Source organism: Alligator sinensis, unplaced genomic scaffold (assembly GCF_000455745.1).
Source record: "Alligator sinensis unplaced genomic scaffold, ASM45574v1 scaffold134_1, whole genome shotgun sequence".
NCBI classification, from domain to species: Eukaryota; Metazoa; Chordata; order Crocodylia; family Alligatoridae; genus Alligator; species Alligator sinensis.
This window is the reverse complement of record NW_005841920.1, coordinates 1,221,406-1,239,518: the sequence shown is the minus strand read 5'-3', so window position 1 is coordinate 1,239,518 and position 18,113 is coordinate 1,221,406. Positions and strand designations below refer to the sequence as shown.

Sequence of the window (18,113 nt, the reverse complement as noted above, 5' to 3'; positions counted from 1 at the left end):
CAGCCCCACTCCCTCCCTCACCATGGGGGGCGTTGATCTGCCACCCCACACCCCTTCCCTCCCCTCCCCTCTAGCCTTCCATCACAACAGACTTACCAACTTCATGCAGCTCTCCACGCTGTCGGGCTGTGCTCCTCACTGCCTGCATGCTGTGCTGTGGCTGCGCGCATGCATGGACATTTATCAGCCAAATTATCGGCTGCACTGGGCTGATTTCCAATACAGCCAATTTTCTTTATATCGGTGCCAATCTGATATTGAACCAATGTATCGATGCACCTCTACTATTTAGAGAAAGATTGAAAAGACAAATAGGTTAAGTTAACAAAGAGAAAACTAATAAGAGGTGATAGGATAAAGATTTACAAAATAATCAACAGCTTGGAGAAAATAAGCAGGGTACTCCTAATCATCTTCTCTCCTAATACCAAAAGAAGGAGATGGTCACTGAAACTGAAAAGCAACATATTTTAAAGATAAAAGAAAATACTGTTTTTACCCCTTACATTATTTAGTTTTGAAATTTACTTGCAACAGAGTATCTTACTTGCAATTCCAAGGCCTCAGGAGTCAGATTTAGAAATGTGCATAAAGACTCAGAACATCTACAGTTAAATTACATTTTAAAAGACACAGAATCATAGAGAAATAGGGCTGAAGGGAACCTCAGGAGGTCATCTAGTCCAATATCCTGCTCAGGGCAGAATCATGCCTGTCTAAACCATTCTAGACAAACATTTGTCCAGCCTGATCTTAAAAACATCCATAGATGGAGATTCCACAAGCTATCTAGGTAGCTTGTTCCAGTGGGTCATCACCCCCAGAAGAAGGGATAGAAAACCTGTGCTTCAAGGCACAAGGCAGCTACTGACTGATAAGTTAGAAAGAAACTTTCCCCTCAGTAGGGCATTTTAGAAGTGTCCCATCAAAAGGTTTCTTACAAATTCCTTCAAAGGCTCTGGATTCTTACTACTGTCAAAGATAGGATATTTACAGAAGGGTCCCAAGCCCATCTGGTGTGCCAAAGTTTGCATAAAATAACTTTAAAGAGCATTTTTCCTATAGAATGTGAATTTGTACTGATATGAAAGTCTCTATTTATTAACAGAATTAAAAATGACTTTTAACTCTGCTGTACTGTTCTAAAAACCAATGCCATGAACACATGGAGTATTTCTCATAATTTATTTTAAAACATGGAATATCCAATTTTATACCAAGTTATTAAGGTGAAAGATCCGCTACAATCATCTGAATCCGTTCCGTCAACTGAATATTAAACAAACCATAAAGCATACTTACCAACCATAGTCAGTCTTAGCAGGGCTAACATATACTTGTTGTTAGCCAACTTCCAAAAGGGACCAAATATTAAGAATACTGGAGAAAAATAAGCCAAGGCGAAAACTTCCCAACCAGTAAGTGCCAATGTTTGTAGGGGGAAGTAATAAATCATAGATGGGAAGGCATGGAAAAGAGACCATGAAATGTAACCTAAAAGAAAGGTAAAAGAGTTATATCAATGTGTTTTCCTTATTATGTTTTACTTGAGATGTATTTACACCTAAAATACACTGGTTAGAGTTCAGATTGTGAATTTTCAGTAGCAGCTCTTCTCTGGAGAGATTTTTTTTTAATTTCAAGTTAAATAATTATATTTGAAACAAACAGGTGAGACAAGGAAGGAACATAAACAAAACAGTTCATGCATTCAAAAGATATATTGATAAGCGCAGGTCATGCTGACTTCACATCTTCATATTTTCCAAGTAGGAAGCAACTGTGCCCACCTGAAACCTGAGCTCCTGCTCCTGCCTTTGTTCCAAGGTACTCTGAATCATCACAGAACCTCACAGAGGTGAGAGCCAGCTATGAACTGATGGCCCAAAGGAGTTTTCCATCTTTTGACTCCTCTGTGAAATCCTCTGAAATATGAACTTTCATTTCTACCCAGAATAACTTTTACAATCTTTTCTCCGATGCCAGATGAAGGGTGTTTGTGCCCGAAAGCTTTCAATTAAAGAACATTTTTTTTTTGCAAAAATCTTGTTGGTCTAATAAAAGATACCATCTCTACTACAAGTCCAGATTACTTTTTTCTCTATGCCAATACGGCTACAACCTGGATACCTGATGCAAAAGGAGGGATTTGGGGTTTTTTTTGTTTTGTTTTGCTTTCCTGTCGACGGCGGTTTCTTTTCTCCATTTAGACAATGAATACAGGCAGGTGAAGAGCCACTTCTCTTCGACAGAAGTGTTTGTGAATCAAAAAAAGCAAAGCTGGTGTCCAGAAATGGAGTGTGCAAAGAGGGTCTACACAGGTCCGGGGACCCGCAGCAGCAGAGGTCAGTGCAGGATCTCAGCACATCACAGGGAAGGCTGGTCAGGCAGACACAGACTGACAGCCGGCCCCACACGCGCGCGCACGCACGCACGCAGTCCCAGCAGAGCAGGGGGCAGCGCCCTCGCCGCCGCCCAGCGGGCTGCTCCAGGCCCCGCTGCTCTCCCCCCCGCGCAGCGGGACCCTCTGGCTGGAGCCGCCCCGCCTGGCCACGGCGGGAGGATTCCCAGCGCTTCCTCGCCGAGGGCCCGGGCAGGTGCAAGAGCCCTCCCCGGCATCCCCGCGGGAGAACAGCCGGCGGCACCTACCCAGCGCGGCTTCCGCCAGCAGCTCTCTCTGGATGGCCAACATCGCCGGACTGCCGCCGCCGCCGTCTGGCGCGCCACAGCGCGGACACTGCTGCCTCTGGGCGGGGCGGGCAGGGCGCGCCCAGCCTCCCCCGCTCGGGGAACTGGCCCCCGCCTTCCCGGGACACCCGAGCCCTTAGGATAGGCTCGGGGCGAGGGAGGGCCAGGAGATAAGCAAGCCCCATGCGGAGGCGCGGGCTGCCTCCCCTCCCCAGAGTCCTGCCCGCTGGAAGGGCAGAGCAGAAGCCCTCGAGACTCAAATCAGGGCCAAGAAGCTAGGCAACCCTCAGGAGTCATGGGCAGTCCTTCAGCTCGAGGGCACTCTCCACCACACCTCACTGGTGGGTCTTGGGATGGCTTAGAAGTCTGATCCTTGAACCACTGGACTTCAGGGGTTTGTTTCAGACCAGCACAGGTGTAGGCTAAACTAAGAGTCAGCCTTTGTGGGTAGAAAAGGCTGGCTAGGGTTGTACATGGGATAGAGACAACAAAGGGACCTGTATGTTCTCGCTTTTCTTTTTCCGGGAAAGTACAGGATGTCTAACACGATACATGTAATAGATGTTCGATAGACACTACTCAGGGATGTTTGTATATACTGTGTAAAAATGAGATGACGTGCAATATGATACCAATTCCGATGTTTTTTTTAGTATGTTATTTGGAATGTTGTATTATCCTTTTGTGAGGCCTCTGTGCCTCTGTTTGGAGGTCGTTTTGAGCCTTTTGTTATGGTCTGGTTTTCTAATAAAATGTTTTTAAGAAAAAAAATAAAAAAAATAAAAAACCGATCCATCGCCTCTCGGTCTTGTGAAGGCTCAGATCAAGCAGAGTGGGAGGGGGGAATACCACCTATGTGTGTCCAAGAAGGCAGTTTTCCTGAACCACCTCACAGGAGAACTGCTCTTCTGGCATGGTTCAGTACCTGCCAAGGTGCAACGGATTTAAGCCTGGTTTATGGAAATGGGAGTCTCCTCCCTTGCTTGCTCTGGGGGCCATATGGTTGAGGGCATGCAAAACTCGGGGGCATCTGAACCCCAAGCCTCCCGGCTTGAGCTTGCTTGTAGGATGCCCCCCAAAGTTTTTGGAAACATCTGAAGCCCCAGGTGCAGGTGGAGGATGTTTGCCAGTAGTAGGGCCACTTATGGTTCTGGACTCTTGAATTTGGAATTAGTTTTGGCTAATTTGGCCTCAGATACAAATTAAATACATTTTTTCAAAATCCATCCAAACCCCAAGGTTCTGGGCTTGGGCCTGCATGTAGGGTGCCCACCAAAGGATTTGGAAACATCTGAAGCCCCAGGTGGAGATGGAGGATGCCATGTATGGTTCTTGAATGACTCATGGATTTGGAGTTGATTTGACTGATTTGACTTTGGACACACAAAAATTTCCTTAAAAAAACATTTATATATATATATATATATATATATATACAGTAAAAATGCCTTAACCGGCACCTTACAAGCCAGCATGCTCTGTTAACCAGCATGCTGGCTTGAAAGGTAAAAGTGAAACCGGAAGTGTCCATTATGGCACTTCTGGTTTCTCTGAGCCCCCATGGCCCGGGGCATAGCAGGCTGTGCGAGGCCTGCCTCCATGTCCCTTGGGGCCTGCGGAAAGGCAGCAATGCCCCAGATGCGGTGGGACAAGGGGCATTCCGAACAGGCAAAGACGCCTGTTTGGGCCTCTCAATTAACCGGCATATTTTGTTATCTGGCACCCCCCATTCCCCATGGGTGCCAGATAACAAAGCTTTGTGTGTGTGTGTGTGTGTGTGTGTGTGTGTGTGTGTACATATATCCATCCATAGAAGCTGCAGGTCTTTCACCAGGGGGAAGTAGGCTGCAGGCTGGGATTCCTCTCCTTTTCCTTCCTCTGCTCTCTCTTCTCTGCTTTAGGAGCAAGATGCTTTACCTCAAAAAAAGCTGTGGCTTGGTTGAGGTTCCAGTGCCATTGGAGCCAGTTGGCATCCGGAGACTCCCAACTCTTGAGGTCTGTGTCTGTTCTTTTGTGGTATGCCTTCAGTATGGCCCTGCAGCATTTCTTCTGGCCACCCCGAGACCTCTGACCATTACTAAGCTGAGAGCAAAGCACTTGTTTTGCGTATCAAGTCAAGGATCCACACACGACGTCCAGTCCTTTGGTGTTTGAGGATTCCTGACTCAATTCTGGTAACACTGTCTCCATCAAGGATGCTGGCATTTGTGTGGCAATCTTCCCATTTGATGTGGAGGATTTCTCAGAGGCATCATTGGTGATACCTCTCCAGGATCTTGAGATGACAATGGTATGTCACCCACATTTCACATCCATAGTGATGAATGGGGATGATGACTCTTTCATAGACCTGGATCTTTGTGTCTTTCCAGAGATTGCGATGAATAAAGACATGTTGAAGCAGTTTTCCAAAGGAGGCACTTGTGCATTGGATCATGTGCTGGCTCTTCTCATTGTAGCGTGAGATTTTGAGTCATGCTAAGATTTTGAGCAAGACTAAAACCTAAAATAGAAGCAGGATGCTATAAATTAAATGCTAAGTTGGCAATTGCAGTAATTTCCATGCATTTTCTGTTTTAAAATTTATATATGGTAAAAACTATAAGCTTGATAGATAATTGGTGCTGGTGACAGAGAAAGTTGTCACTGCAAAAGTGAAAGTATCAAAAGAGGAAGCAGGTGCACATGGGTATCCTGGAGAGACAGACACAGCTACTGTTTCCTGCTTCTGGAAATTGGGTCAGAAGACACCTAGGAACATTATGCATCCAACAAAGGATCTGAGGATCAGCGCCCCCAAAGACTACTGCTGAGAAGCTTTCATTTTGCCTGACAGGTTGTATTGTGGAGAGGAAATCTGTATGTCTGTCTGGGGATTATGAATAAAGATTGCCTGATACCAAATCAGAAGAGTGGCCATGTCAATCCTGAGATGCCTTGGTAAAGAATTGTACTGGCAACACTCATCAGTGTTCTCTCTCTGAGAGAAATAGCTACTAAGGTAGGGGAAATGGTTGACTACCTAAAGGGTCTTTCCCTTGATGGTAACTTGGGGAGGGGGATCACATTCATGGCAGGGGCAAACTGATAGAGCACTCTAGTTTTCGCAATTTTTAGAGAGAATGCCAAAGTTCAGTAGGCTTCTCCAAAAAGATCCAATATAGTCCAGAGGTTTTCCTCAGTGTGCGCAAGTCATTGGGTCATTGAAGATCAAGGTTGGTTGTTTTGAGTACATTGGTCTTTGAGCAAAAATGACCCAGAGCCCTCTATTCAGTGAAGACCCCTCTGTTCAGTACTTAGTGTCAGTTCCAGAAGAAAGCCAGTCCTTAATGAGAACCAGGATGACTGTCAGAAAAGTGGATTTGCCAGAATTGGGGCAATGTTGCATCCTTGCTTGACACCACTTCAGATGAGAAATGGATCTGTCTCTGATCTTCTACAAAGCACAGTCACAATCATTTGATAATGGAGGAGCCTCAGGACCTTGATGTACTTTCAGGACATGCAAATCTGGGTCTCTGCTAACCACACACAGCAACCCTCAGGTGGGGTGCACAAAGGAGAAAATGGGAGAATGAAATATGAAAGGGAAATTTGCTTGCTACATGTCAGTGGGTGGGGAAACTGAAGTGAAGAACAACAGCCCAAAGAACTCATTCTGTGGTGATGGGTGTCTAACTTGCTATTTGTATGAACATGACTTCTATTAATTGTTGCTGGGGTTTTTTTTACCAAGTTGATGCTGAGCTCATTTCCATGAGAATCAAGGTTTCTGATTTATACACAGATTTTGTACATGTGAGAGAGAAAATACTGTTTGCTCAGGAGAGGTACTCAAAAGAAGAAGTACTTAGCTTTTCCAAGTTTATGGGTAGGGCTCTGAATAGGTGTATTTGTTAATTTTAAAAACAGCTTATAGACATTTGAACCAGGCCCTTCTTGCTGCTGACACCACCTGACAGAAGGGTTCCAGATTAATGTTTGTATAGCATTTTTTCACATAAATAATACAACTGCAACTGTAACTGTGTACTGATTTTTTTCATCTATGAAGAAATATAGTTTTCTTAAGTACTATTAATCTTTATGTATTTTCCAATATAATGTAGCAGTCACCTCCCATTTGGAGTAAACAATATTATTACTTTACAACTGACCTTTTAAAGACCAAGCAAAATTCTATATTTATAAAGTTAATTTGAAATACCTGAGACCTGTTGAAGATGAGGTATTACTAGCAATAGATAGATAGATATATATATAAAATAATCCTTGTAGCTAAAGTACTGTATGGACAAGTTTGTCATTCTACAGGTAAGTACTGGTTGCCCAATCAAATGTACCATAATCAATCTGTGGACAAGATGTGGCAAACTACTGTAGGTTCAGAACAAAACTTTTAAAGCAGTGCTGCTCAAACCCTGTGGGTTATGACCAAAGAGGATCTCTGGATCAGTTAAGGGCAAAACAAACAGACCAATCACAGGGTTTAAATTACTGAAAGTTTTACATGGAAAATTTCCCGTTTTTACCATAAGCACTCATATTTCTACTATATGCATGCCATATGCAAAGAGAAAGTGTTGGCCATTTAAAACAGGCAATTTAACAATTACAACTGCCCTTTTATATACAGGCAAAGAATATGGTATCTCAGAAAATGCTGTGCAATATCTGTTGGCAACGGATGGTTTTTTAAGGGCCAGCAATACTTCTCTTTGGTTCTGGAAGACAAGAACATGAGATAGTTGTATAATCTGTACATGAAACAGACAAGAGAAGGAGAAAAGCTTCAGTACAAACCAAACAGGGAATATAACCTAAGCATACTTATTTCTAACCACCCTCCCTAAAGGAGGGAGATGATAGCCATGACTCTTGCAACTCTACTCTTACACCACATTCATTTTTCCACACACTGTTTTATTTTATCTTGAACTTCAGTTTTCCATCCCAAGCATAACCAAGAAAGTTTATATCAGAGTTTACATCATATAAAATAATCTGATTTGACATATCAGTAACTATAACTATTCTCTATTGTTAATGAGTGAACCAGATACAATAACTTCACTGAGATTTAGCTGCCATTTTGAAATGCATTGTTATGAATTAATACTAAATTCCATAAAATAACCAGTCTTTTGAGAGCCAAAAAAGGTGTTGGGAGAGGGGAAATAGGCAATCTTGGTTTAAATACTTTCTTTTTTCCTCTGCTCTAGTTTTCTCAGTCCATGAGATTTCTTCCTTTCTTTCTTCCTTAGTGTACCGCCTTTGTTTTCAATTTAGTGTCATCAAGAATCACCCTAAAAGAACCAACTGAAATTCTTGTTCCTGGTTTGGAATCATTCAGGTGATGACATCACCACACCTCGCTGCTACATGACACAGACGAAACTGATAGAACAGAGCTAGATCCTCTTTTTGTAAAATGGAAGCACTCTGATCTCTACCTAATATTTTCTCCTGTAAACTGCTAATAATAATTAGATGTCCACAAGTTACAAGGAACCGGTAAGAACTTGATCTGATTATACAGTGCTTGTAATATGTCTTGCCTCTTGTTTGACAGTGGAGCTTATGTGAATCTGAACAGAACTGTCATTACCTCTTTTCAACACACTTACACGGGCTGAGCCAGAAATAATCCAGTTCTTACTATACACAACTGCTATTGTCCTGGCAATTTTTCTTCAACTAGTTAAGTAATGTTTAAAAAACACCACTTAAGAAGTTATATTCAACTTCTATCTGCAGCACTGCCATACTCCTCTGGACATGTATAGGGAGTACATGGGAAAGGATTTTCTGCATGGCATACATTTTCCGACAGAAGCAGACAATAGTTCCTGAACAATCAGAAAGCTGACAAGTTTTTCTTAATTGCTTACACATATCTAGTGTGTGCCCACTGCTGTGATTTTCTGCCTCATGAGTGCCAAGAATTTCAGTCTGATTAAAAAAAAACCAATAGCATATCATCTACTGAAAACTCCTGTTCTATTTAACCAGTAGAACCAGTTGAACCATAAGAATTTAATTAACTGAAAAAAGTAACATAAGCATGCTGCCAGGTTGTATTATTATATGTCCCAAGCCAAAGGAAGCCATTGTCAAAAGTAATTCTGAATAGGGCCAATGGCTGTTTGGGTTCTCTTTAGCTCCTATATCACTATATGCATTCAGATTTGACACCAAACCTGTTATGATAATCTAAAAACTTCACAATCTGAACATGTGATAATTTGCAGATACTAATCCGTATTGAGGATAAAGCAGAAATAAGCCTGCCCAGGAGGAATAAATTAGTGTATTTTACAGTTTCTCAAAAATGGTAACCTTGATGCTTACTATTTAATTCAGAGTTGCTTAATCAAATGAACTGTGTCATTGCTATGACCTTTGATTGTCTTATCTCACTGCTTATATTTCTGTTCTGTTACCACCTGCTGTTTCACATGAAATGGTGAGCTTCTGTATTTTTATTATGCACTGGTTTCTTTCGGTTTTTTCATCCTTGAAATGTTCTTGTATTGATCTGTCCTTTGTACCCTGGTGTGTCTGCATTACTCCTTCTGCTTTTTGTCTGGAATTTTTATTAGTTACTGTTTCTTTGTATCATTATGTTAACGAATAAATGTAGCATCCAGCCCATCTGCAGAATCTTCTGTTTTATTTGGGTGTATTCATATTTTGGATATATCAGTTAATCAGAAAATAAGATACTGAACTTCTAGATCTATGCAACATTGCTGGAATTTTAACACATGACTCACCTGACCTTCCACAATATTCTCCAGTAGATCCTTTCTAACACTTCTTGATTAACAAAGTAAAGTCTTCGAGACCTGAATTTTTTCCCACACTGGGGGCATGTCTACACAAGACGCTTTACTGCACATTAGACTAATCTAATGCGAAGTAAAGCATCACTGTGTATAAGTGCATGGCATTTACTGTGCAGTAAATTAGTTTACTGCACAGTTAGCTACTGCCTGTAGATACAGGTACTAAATTAACCATGGACCAGCTACTGTGCAATAGTGCATGTGTAGATGCTGACAAAGAGCAAATCTGCTACCGGTCAGCCACGCCAGAAGGGAACCATCTTCCTGCCTAGGGCAGAGTTACATGGATGGGAGTTCCTCCAGCCATGTGGCAGGGTATTTCCTCTGTAGCTGGTCTAAGCTGACCTCCAGACTCCAGCTCTGCCCTGCAAGCCCTGTGCCTCCAGCTGCCTAGCTCCCTGACACCATGCGCATCTGCTGTGGGCATGTGGCAAGCCCCAACACCTGGAGTCCCTGCCTGAGCCCCTGAGGCCCCTGGCAGCACCTGGGATGACAGCATCCCTGACGCCAGAGACACCACCTCAGGGCTCCAACTGGCCGAGTAAGAGGTCAGTGACCTCATAGCAATCTTGGATGAAGTAGACATGCAGTGGCAGTTTGGCCAGGGCACTTGGGCTAGCACCCACATCCATGAGACAATGGCAGCCCGCATGCAGAACTGCAGCCCGCATGCAGGACAAGCAGTCTAGGTGGCAGTGCTGCATCAAGACCATGCCCTTCGTGTAGCAGCTGAACCACTTCCAGGCCACGAGGGACCATGGCAAGGGCTACCATGTATATTCTAGCCCAGGTGGGCAGCCAGAGCCAGTGCTGTGGGCCAGTGCTGATAAGGACTCTCCAGGGCAGGGTCACGTGGGGCCCCAGCAGCATGACCTTGTGTGTACCCCACCCTTGGCCTCAGCTGGCAGTGCAGGCAGCCCAGGCCAACACCTGCCCCACCAACTCCAGCTGTGCACCCCAAGTGGGAAATCCAGGGCAGGGATGGTACCTGTGACAAGCAGTTCTAGCTCCTCCCTGGAGGGAGCCACTACCCAGGTGGCCAGTTGCCATACATCCACACCCTGGGACACTGCAGAAAGCTGGACCACCTTGCCACTGCCAGGGACAAAGTTGAACTGCCAAGACCACCTGCCATGCCTGTCTGGTCAGCCTTGCACAGGAAGGAGAGCTGGGGAGGGTAGGGGGTTCTGCGGCCACCGATGCCCATGCCAGCTCACCTATTCACCCCCCCAGGCTGCACACCTGGGGCTCTGAAGGGGGAATCAGGTGCTCCCACTCCCCTCCCCTCCCTGTCCTGCCTTACCAAGTTGCCTCCTGCCTTCTGGATTTTCCCACCCCAACATGCAGCGAGGCAGGAGACACTTTACTGAGCGGGCAGCAGCCTCCCAGCTAGGCAGCCAAGGGTCTGTCACATGCAGAGAAACTCATAGATGGAAATGGCACTCTTCTTCTCAGCCGTGAGGGTCAGGGACCTGTAGTGTAGGCAGAAATACCACTCCAGGCAGTGGCGCACATTGTGGGGAAGCATGGGCTTGCCTGGGCTATCATCAAAGCTGAGGGCCCATGCCAGGTTCTCAGCTGCACCTGGGGCATCATGGCAATCAGCAGCAGCAGGGTGTAGTGGACCAGGCATTTCCAAGCATGCTTAAAAAGCTTGTCAAGGCACACTCAGGGGACTCTCTAAAGGGCACGCTTGGGGCGCAGACCACAAACAGTGACGACCCTGGAGAGGGCTGCTGGGGAGACAGTGGGGGGCGTCACCAGCTCCACATCACAGCCAAGTGGGATCCCTTCACCCCCAGGCCTTGGGTGCCGCAGGCCTGGTGGCACAGGAGAAAACTGCCTGGCCTGTAGGGAGGAGAAGGTTGGGGGGGAGTTGGTCCAGAGCTACTATAGCAGCTGCCAGCAGGAGCCAATACTGGCCCAGCCTGGGTAGGAGACAGGGAAGGTAGGCTGCCTGCTGCAAGCAGCCTGTCTGCCCCCATGGAGGGAGTAGAGACAGAGGGCTTGGCCTGCATTTGCCTGTGGCAGCAGCTGCTCAGCCAACTTATCATGGTCCCTGGGCATCTGCACACACACAACCCCTGATCTGAGGCTGGGTGGTGCACAGCCCCTTGGTACAGTGCATGTTGTCTCTGAAATATTGCAAACTCTCACAAAAAGCCTTTCTGTCCTTGATCTGCAGGTCCAGCGGCTGCATGCAGGGGAGAAGCACCAGCTGCCAGTGGGGATGCACCTGCAAGGACACTGGCACCATTAGCCAGCACCCTCTGCATGCACCACCTCTGCCAGTGGCACGTCACAACCCAAGGGTGTGATTTTTGTTTGTGTGTGCTTCGGCACTGCTGAATCATTTCCCGCCACTCGTAGCTTTCTTTGCAGGGTGCATTTCTTAGCTGCAGAAGAGAGATGCACGTTGCAAGGAGTTCCCACAATTTGGATTCAAATTCATGCCCCACTATTGGTCAGTTCTAAATTATTCCTACGTGGCGGCTAGTGATTGGCTTGCTAGCCATATAAAAGGCTTGAGTGGTTTCCGCCCAAGTTGGAGGACTCCACGACCATCAGGAGGAGGAGAACTTCACGTCTCGTGAAGATCTCTAAGCGCTGCGGAGCCTATCGGACCCAGCGTGTATCTCAAGAAGGCTATAGGGGTCTGATCAACCTCTTGCCTCTCCCCGTCGCCACCTGATCCCTCGACGTACCCTTCCCTGTGCACAAAGTTCCACGGAGCCTAGCAAACTTCGTGTGAGTGAATCCAGAGCTCTACCCGGGGTTCGAGTCCTGCAGTTTTTTTTCTTCCCGTTGCCGAAACCCCATTGCGACGTACTCCTGAGGTTTTTGTTCATCTCCTGTCGCTGAAACCCCATTGCGATGTACCCTTACGTTCTGCAGGTTCGAGTTTTTTGTTTTGTTTTGTAACCGCAACTCAAGCAAGTTTTCCTGCCTGCACCGCGACCATCTTCGGTGTAAGTAAAATAATCTTAAATCAACCACCAAGCGTCCGTGCCTAATTCTAGCGTGCCGCCTGTCTTCCCCGACCCGGCATGTCCGGGCTGCTGGCCACAGCCTGCCGCGCGAAAAAAGGGCCTCGGACTGCTCCCAGCCCGCACAGCACATACTAGGCCTGTGAAAAGCGGCAAGTATTCAATTCGGATTCGGTAAATATGGAGGGACAGTGATTTGATTTGATGATTTGAGTCACTGTCCCAATTCAATTGGGCCGAATCAGATTTGAAGATTCAGAGCCGATTCGGAGATTCGGACATAGACTAAACAGGCAGCAGTCCGCGACCACACTGGACACAGCTGCCTCTAGCTGGTGGACTCATAGGCCTGATGAACCCAGGACCAGCACTGGGAGTAGTAGAGGGACTGGGAGAAACATGCCTTCTGAGACAGGCCCCTCACCCTCAGAAAGAGGCACATCACCCTCTGTGAGAGGATGCTCAAGGCCCAGAAGCAGCAGGCCGCCATGGTGGCCCAGGCAGTGGAGGCAATGAAAGAGGACCACTGGGTACTGGACACCATCCTAGCCCTGGTGGTCTCCTTTGTGCCACCTAGCACCTAGCCCCCAGCCCCGACCCTGCCTGGGCCCTGGCAGCTGCCTGTGGCCCAGTCACCATGTTGCACAAATTGCTAGTTTCGTGCCCCTGGAGGCCTTTTCTAAATACCTCAAGGAGGGAGTCACACTCAGACTTGGTCCATTATAAGTTTATTGATTGCGCAATCGGTCAACAAAGGGGTTAAGTAGCCCAAAGCAGAGTCGACCCTCAGTCTTTGTCTGAGGGTCTTTTATAGCTTACCTAAACAAAGAACTGTAGCGTGTCTCTTAACTATTGGCAGTTTCACAATTTTACCGTTACGTCTAAGTTTCCACAGGATGTCAGGTCCTTTTAAGTTAGACTCAACTTATTATGGGATAGACGAAGGCACATGCGTGTTGGGGAAGCTGTGGTAAGCTCAATGTCCTTTAGTAACCCCTTATCTTCGTGTAATTCTAGGTCATTGAACAGGTGCAATTGTGAAACTCTATGTGTAAAGCTGTGTTAACCTATATGCAGAAGCTATTAGCAAGCCATTGTTGAATACAGAAGCATATTGCAAAAATAAAGCATCATGTCTAAATTTTAAGCCTTATGTCTAAAATCTAATGTATTTGTACTACAACCAGGCCTGGCCCTGCCTGCCCCCTGGCAGCCATCTGCAGTCCAGCGCCAAGCCCCACAGTGGGCTTGGGTTGAGGTCTAGCACTGCTTGCAGCAGCAAGGCCCTTGCCTCTGCTCCTAAGCTAGGTCCCCGGGAAGCCTGGCCCCCCACCTGGGCCATCACCTGCTGCTCACCCAGCCACTATGTAGCCCAGGGGTGGGCAAAATGCAGCCCGCGGGCTGGATGCGGCCCACCAGGCCATTCTATCCAGCCTGCGGGGGTCCCTAAAAATTTAGAAAATTAATATTTAGCTGCCCCTGGCTGCCTGTCATGTGACACTCGATGACTTGCCAAAACTCAGTAAGCAGCCCTCTGACTGAAATAATTGCCCGCCCCTAATGTAGCCTCTGAGTGGGAGCTGCCCACAGCTGGGCCAGCTTCACACATGGGTTCTACTTGCCCTGACCGTGTGGTGGAGGGGAGGCAGCAGGCTGGTCAGCACCTATCCTCACCCTTGGGTAAGCCCCCAGCCTGCTGGCCTAACCACAGCATCTGCACCTGCAGTGGTGTCTCCAGAGGCTGGGGTGCTGGGCACCTCTTTCTGGAATACATGCCATAGGTGCCTCCACCCCGCTGTTCCCCACCTTACAGTGGAGACAGCACATTGTACATAGTTGCACAGGAAGCAGGACCTTTATTGCTGGTGCATGTTGGGGCTAGGGAGGGTATGTTGCTGGGAGGGAGGGAAGCAGGGAGGGAGTGTGCTGTTAGAGAAGTAAGGAAGGAGGGGATCTATTGTCAGGGTGAGGGGTCTGTTATTGTGTGGTAGATGGAAATAAAGTTTGGTGTTTGTTGCAAACTGTCCATAGTGTGTGTGGTCTTGGGCAGCCGCCCAGACACTCTACTGCAGGAGGTGGAGAAGGAGGTGGTCTGCGAGTGCTGCACAGACATGGTGCCCTGTCTGCCACTGCTGGGGGGGAGGGGGAGGGGCATCCATGGCACACTGGCTCCAGGCTTCAGGGACAGTGTCTTCCAGGCTGAGCCTACCTTCCCCCCTAGCCCACCAGTATGAAAAACATTAAATCCATTGTGGTAACTTCCTTTTGAAAGTTAGTTCCAGAAAGAAAAATAAAGCTATGCTGATTTTCAATAAGCCACTTTGTACAAGAAGATGTAAGAATTCTAGTAACAACTACTCACTAATTTACCTTATTTCCTAGTGAAGGCTGCTAGTTTAATGTACTTTCTCTTACAAGTGACTACTACTAGTTTATCTAAACCAGTAAAAGCCAGAGTAAAGTTATCATGTGCACAACGCCACAGGGGATATGCAAACAGCAAGATGGAAGGAGAAGAGGGAGAAGCAGAACTCTTAAGTCTGTGATTCTGAGAGGGGAAAACCAAAACTGCATTCCTTGTTGAGGGCCGGGGGGAAGGGAGGGGCCACAAAAATAGCCACTATTGCAACAGTCACTAACTGCATTGCCACCATCGGCACCAAGGCAGCCAGTGCTGGCTTATGCACTACAGCCGCCCCAGGCCTGGACCTCCCCTGTTACACCTCCACGTGTAATGATTTCAGATGATGAGTCAAAGTCTACTCTGCAAAGAAATAAGGTTGCTTGCCCTTCCTCGTGACTTCCTTCACTCGTCCTTAAACTTCTAAATATTTATCTTCAGAGAAATCTAAAGTTGTTGTGTTGCCATCTTATTTTTTCCTTTCTTTCCCCCATTTCTTTTCCCCTTACAATTAAAGTGATCTTTCACATGCTGATTCGTTTAAAGTGCCACATGTGATTATGGGCACTTCAGCTATTACTATTCAAGTCTTATTTGCTTTGTGTTTACAAGGATACTTGATGGATCACAAAAGAAATATGAAGGCTTTTCAAAGATGCCTTTAACAATTGTCAAAGATGCTTTTACATTAGTCAATTTAGAACACATTTAAAGCTATATGTTTTCTCTACACTAGACTTTGAACATTCAGTCTTATGCTGGAAAGTATTAATAGCAATTATACAAAAAGTTAAAGTGGGTGGAGGCTGCTAAGCACCCTTCGGTAAAGCTAAATAAAAGGACCAATTAAATGCCCCTTTGTGTAGACATAGCTCAAACAATAGGAACTACCAACCAAGGCCTGGACACCATGGGAGAGTGTGAGAAGCTAAGTTAGATGAGCCAACGCTAAAGGATGGATGGGTGAGCAGACCACAAACTTTGGGCACTGCCTAAGGGGAGGGGAACATTGAAATGGGGTTAGGCAGGGGCCTCACCCTGAACTGCAGTAGGGCCCAAATGACTTGACATGCAAGAGCAAATGCAAGGGTCCCCAGATTATGGTTGTGTGTGTCTGTAGGTGTGAGATACAGAAAACAGCAAGAAAGTTAGAAGATTACCAGTGAATCAGAAGTGAGTGTAGCCCAGGGAGGAAGCCAGGAGATGAAGCTTATTTTGGGCACAGTACTCAGTAGATAGTCAGACTCCTCCAAGGACAGTAATTCTGATGGGGTAGTGCGGGTGATCAGAATAAAGCCAGAGCAAAGAGCAGAAGGTGTTCACAAAAATGTAAGATGACCTAAAAAAGCTTTGTTTTCACTCAAGATTTAACTTGCTGCGAATCATGACTTTTCTTGTTAAAATGCTCCACATCTGAATGCTCACACTAAGGCCTTAGTTGTGTCATATCATAAGGCAGCTGCTATGCTCTGAGGTACTGAGCAAGCCACAGGTTACTTGATCTCACTTTCTGCTAACTCCACTGTGAAAATGCCACCAATCACAATAATCTAGAATGAGCCACACACTCCTGCATACATGCACTCCTGCGTCATGTCTTGCTATCTTTCTGTACTCTGTCCTCTGACCAGGAAGTGTCTACTTTGTATATCTGTTCAGAGATCTTATAAGCTGTGATTTCTGTTATCACCATGTGATTAGCTAGACTTACGGAACTGAAGTATCAGGATATTGTCCACGCAAACAAAGCGAGTGAATAAAGACACATTCAAACTCTCTACTAAAGGAACATATTTTCAGCTTGATCAGTAATAATGGCTTTATAGAGCAAGTCCTTGTCTGTCAAGACAGTATAAACTTGTGTGCATTTGCAGTAGGATCTTCATGTTTACTTCCTTCTGAAAGAACTAAACATTAAGCATGTCACCAGCTTTCTTTTTGGTCTTTTGAAGAATAACAACTGTTTACTAGTGACATGAAGTTCGGTGCCTCTCCATTTTGTTTTAAGTAATTTCCCAGTTGAAAAATCTAGGCTGTGTGAATGCTTCATTTGTGCACTCAGTCCAAAGTACTGGTAGTTTGTACTTAAAAGCTATACAACAGTAGTTACAGAGAGAATTGTCACTGAAATGGAGCTACTGAAAATCATCAGATCAGAGTTAAGTTTCCACAGTGGAAGACTTAAGTTGCATTAGATGAGCTCTAAGACATGCAAACGTCTGGTGGCATTTGGCAGCATGCTCTCTTTTGGCACCTGTTGCAGGCAGGGGTGGACCTGGGGATAGGTACAGTCTCACATCCCCTTTGGCTGTGCTATGCATGTACATTGAGCTTTCTGAGCTCACTAGTTTGTCAGAGCAGCTTCTGCAAGGGCTGCTGCTTTGGTGCAGCTCTGGGATCCTGTCCCTTGCTTGCCCTGTGCCCTCTTTTCCCCTGCTGCCAAATTCAAAAGAGACCCACAACACAGCCAAAAGGGGATTGGAATGACTGGACCTGCCCACTGCTCCTTCCTAGATCTGCTCATGAAGATTTCACAGATTTCATAGACATTCAGGCTAGAAGGGACCCTGGAGGATCATTGAGTCCAGCCCCCTGCCCCAGAGGCAGGAAGTCAGCAGGGTTCATAGGATCCCAGCAAGATAAACAGCCAAATGTGTCTTGAAGGCATTCAAAGTGGGTGCTTGAATCACCTCCGGCGGCAGTCTATTCCAAACCTTGGGGGCTCAGACAGTGAAGAATTTCTTCCTTATGTCCAACCTGAATTGGTCGCAGCGGAGTGTGTGACCGTTCGATCTTGTCATCATCCCTTGGGGCACTCTGGTGAACAGACGTTCCCCCAGATCCTGGTGAACACCCCTGATAAACTTATAGGTGGCCATCAGATCACCCCTGAGCCTGTGCTTTTCCAGGCTGAAGAGTCCCATGGCTCTCAGCCTCTCATCATAAGGCCTATTTTCCTGACCTCTGATCATGCATGTGGCTCTCCTCTGCACTCTCTCAAGCTTCTCCACATCCTTTTTGAATTGTGGAGCCCAAAACTGGATGCAGTACTCCAGCTGCGGCCTCACCAAAGCCGAGTACAATGGGAGAATGATGTCCCGGGATTTGCTTGAGAAGCATCTATGGATGCAAGCCAGCATTTTGCTCACATTACTAGCCACAGCATCACATTGAAGGCTCATGTTCATC

At 46.2% G+C, this 18,113-nt stretch overlaps 1 protein-coding gene across 3 annotated transcripts in view; it reads right to left on the bottom strand.

The window, feature by feature from the left end:
• Window positions 1–2,743, bottom strand: part of CWH43 (cell wall biogenesis 43 C-terminal homolog) — a 59,288-nt gene extending 56,545 nt beyond the window's left edge. For all 3 annotated transcript variants that reach the window (XM_014517658.2, XM_025198329.1, XM_025198330.1), the window contains exons 1-2: window positions 2,650–2,743; window positions 1,303–1,494 (exon numbers count right to left, since the gene is read on the bottom strand). In XM_014517658.2, coding sequence (XP_014373144.1) covers window positions 1,303–1,494; window positions 2,650–2,692 — 235 coding nt within the window. In that variant the 5' untranslated portion in view covers window positions 2,693–2,743. The remainder of the gene's footprint in view (window positions 1–1,302; window positions 1,495–2,649) is intronic.
• Between the last annotated feature and the right edge of the window lie 15,370 nt (window positions 2,744–18,113).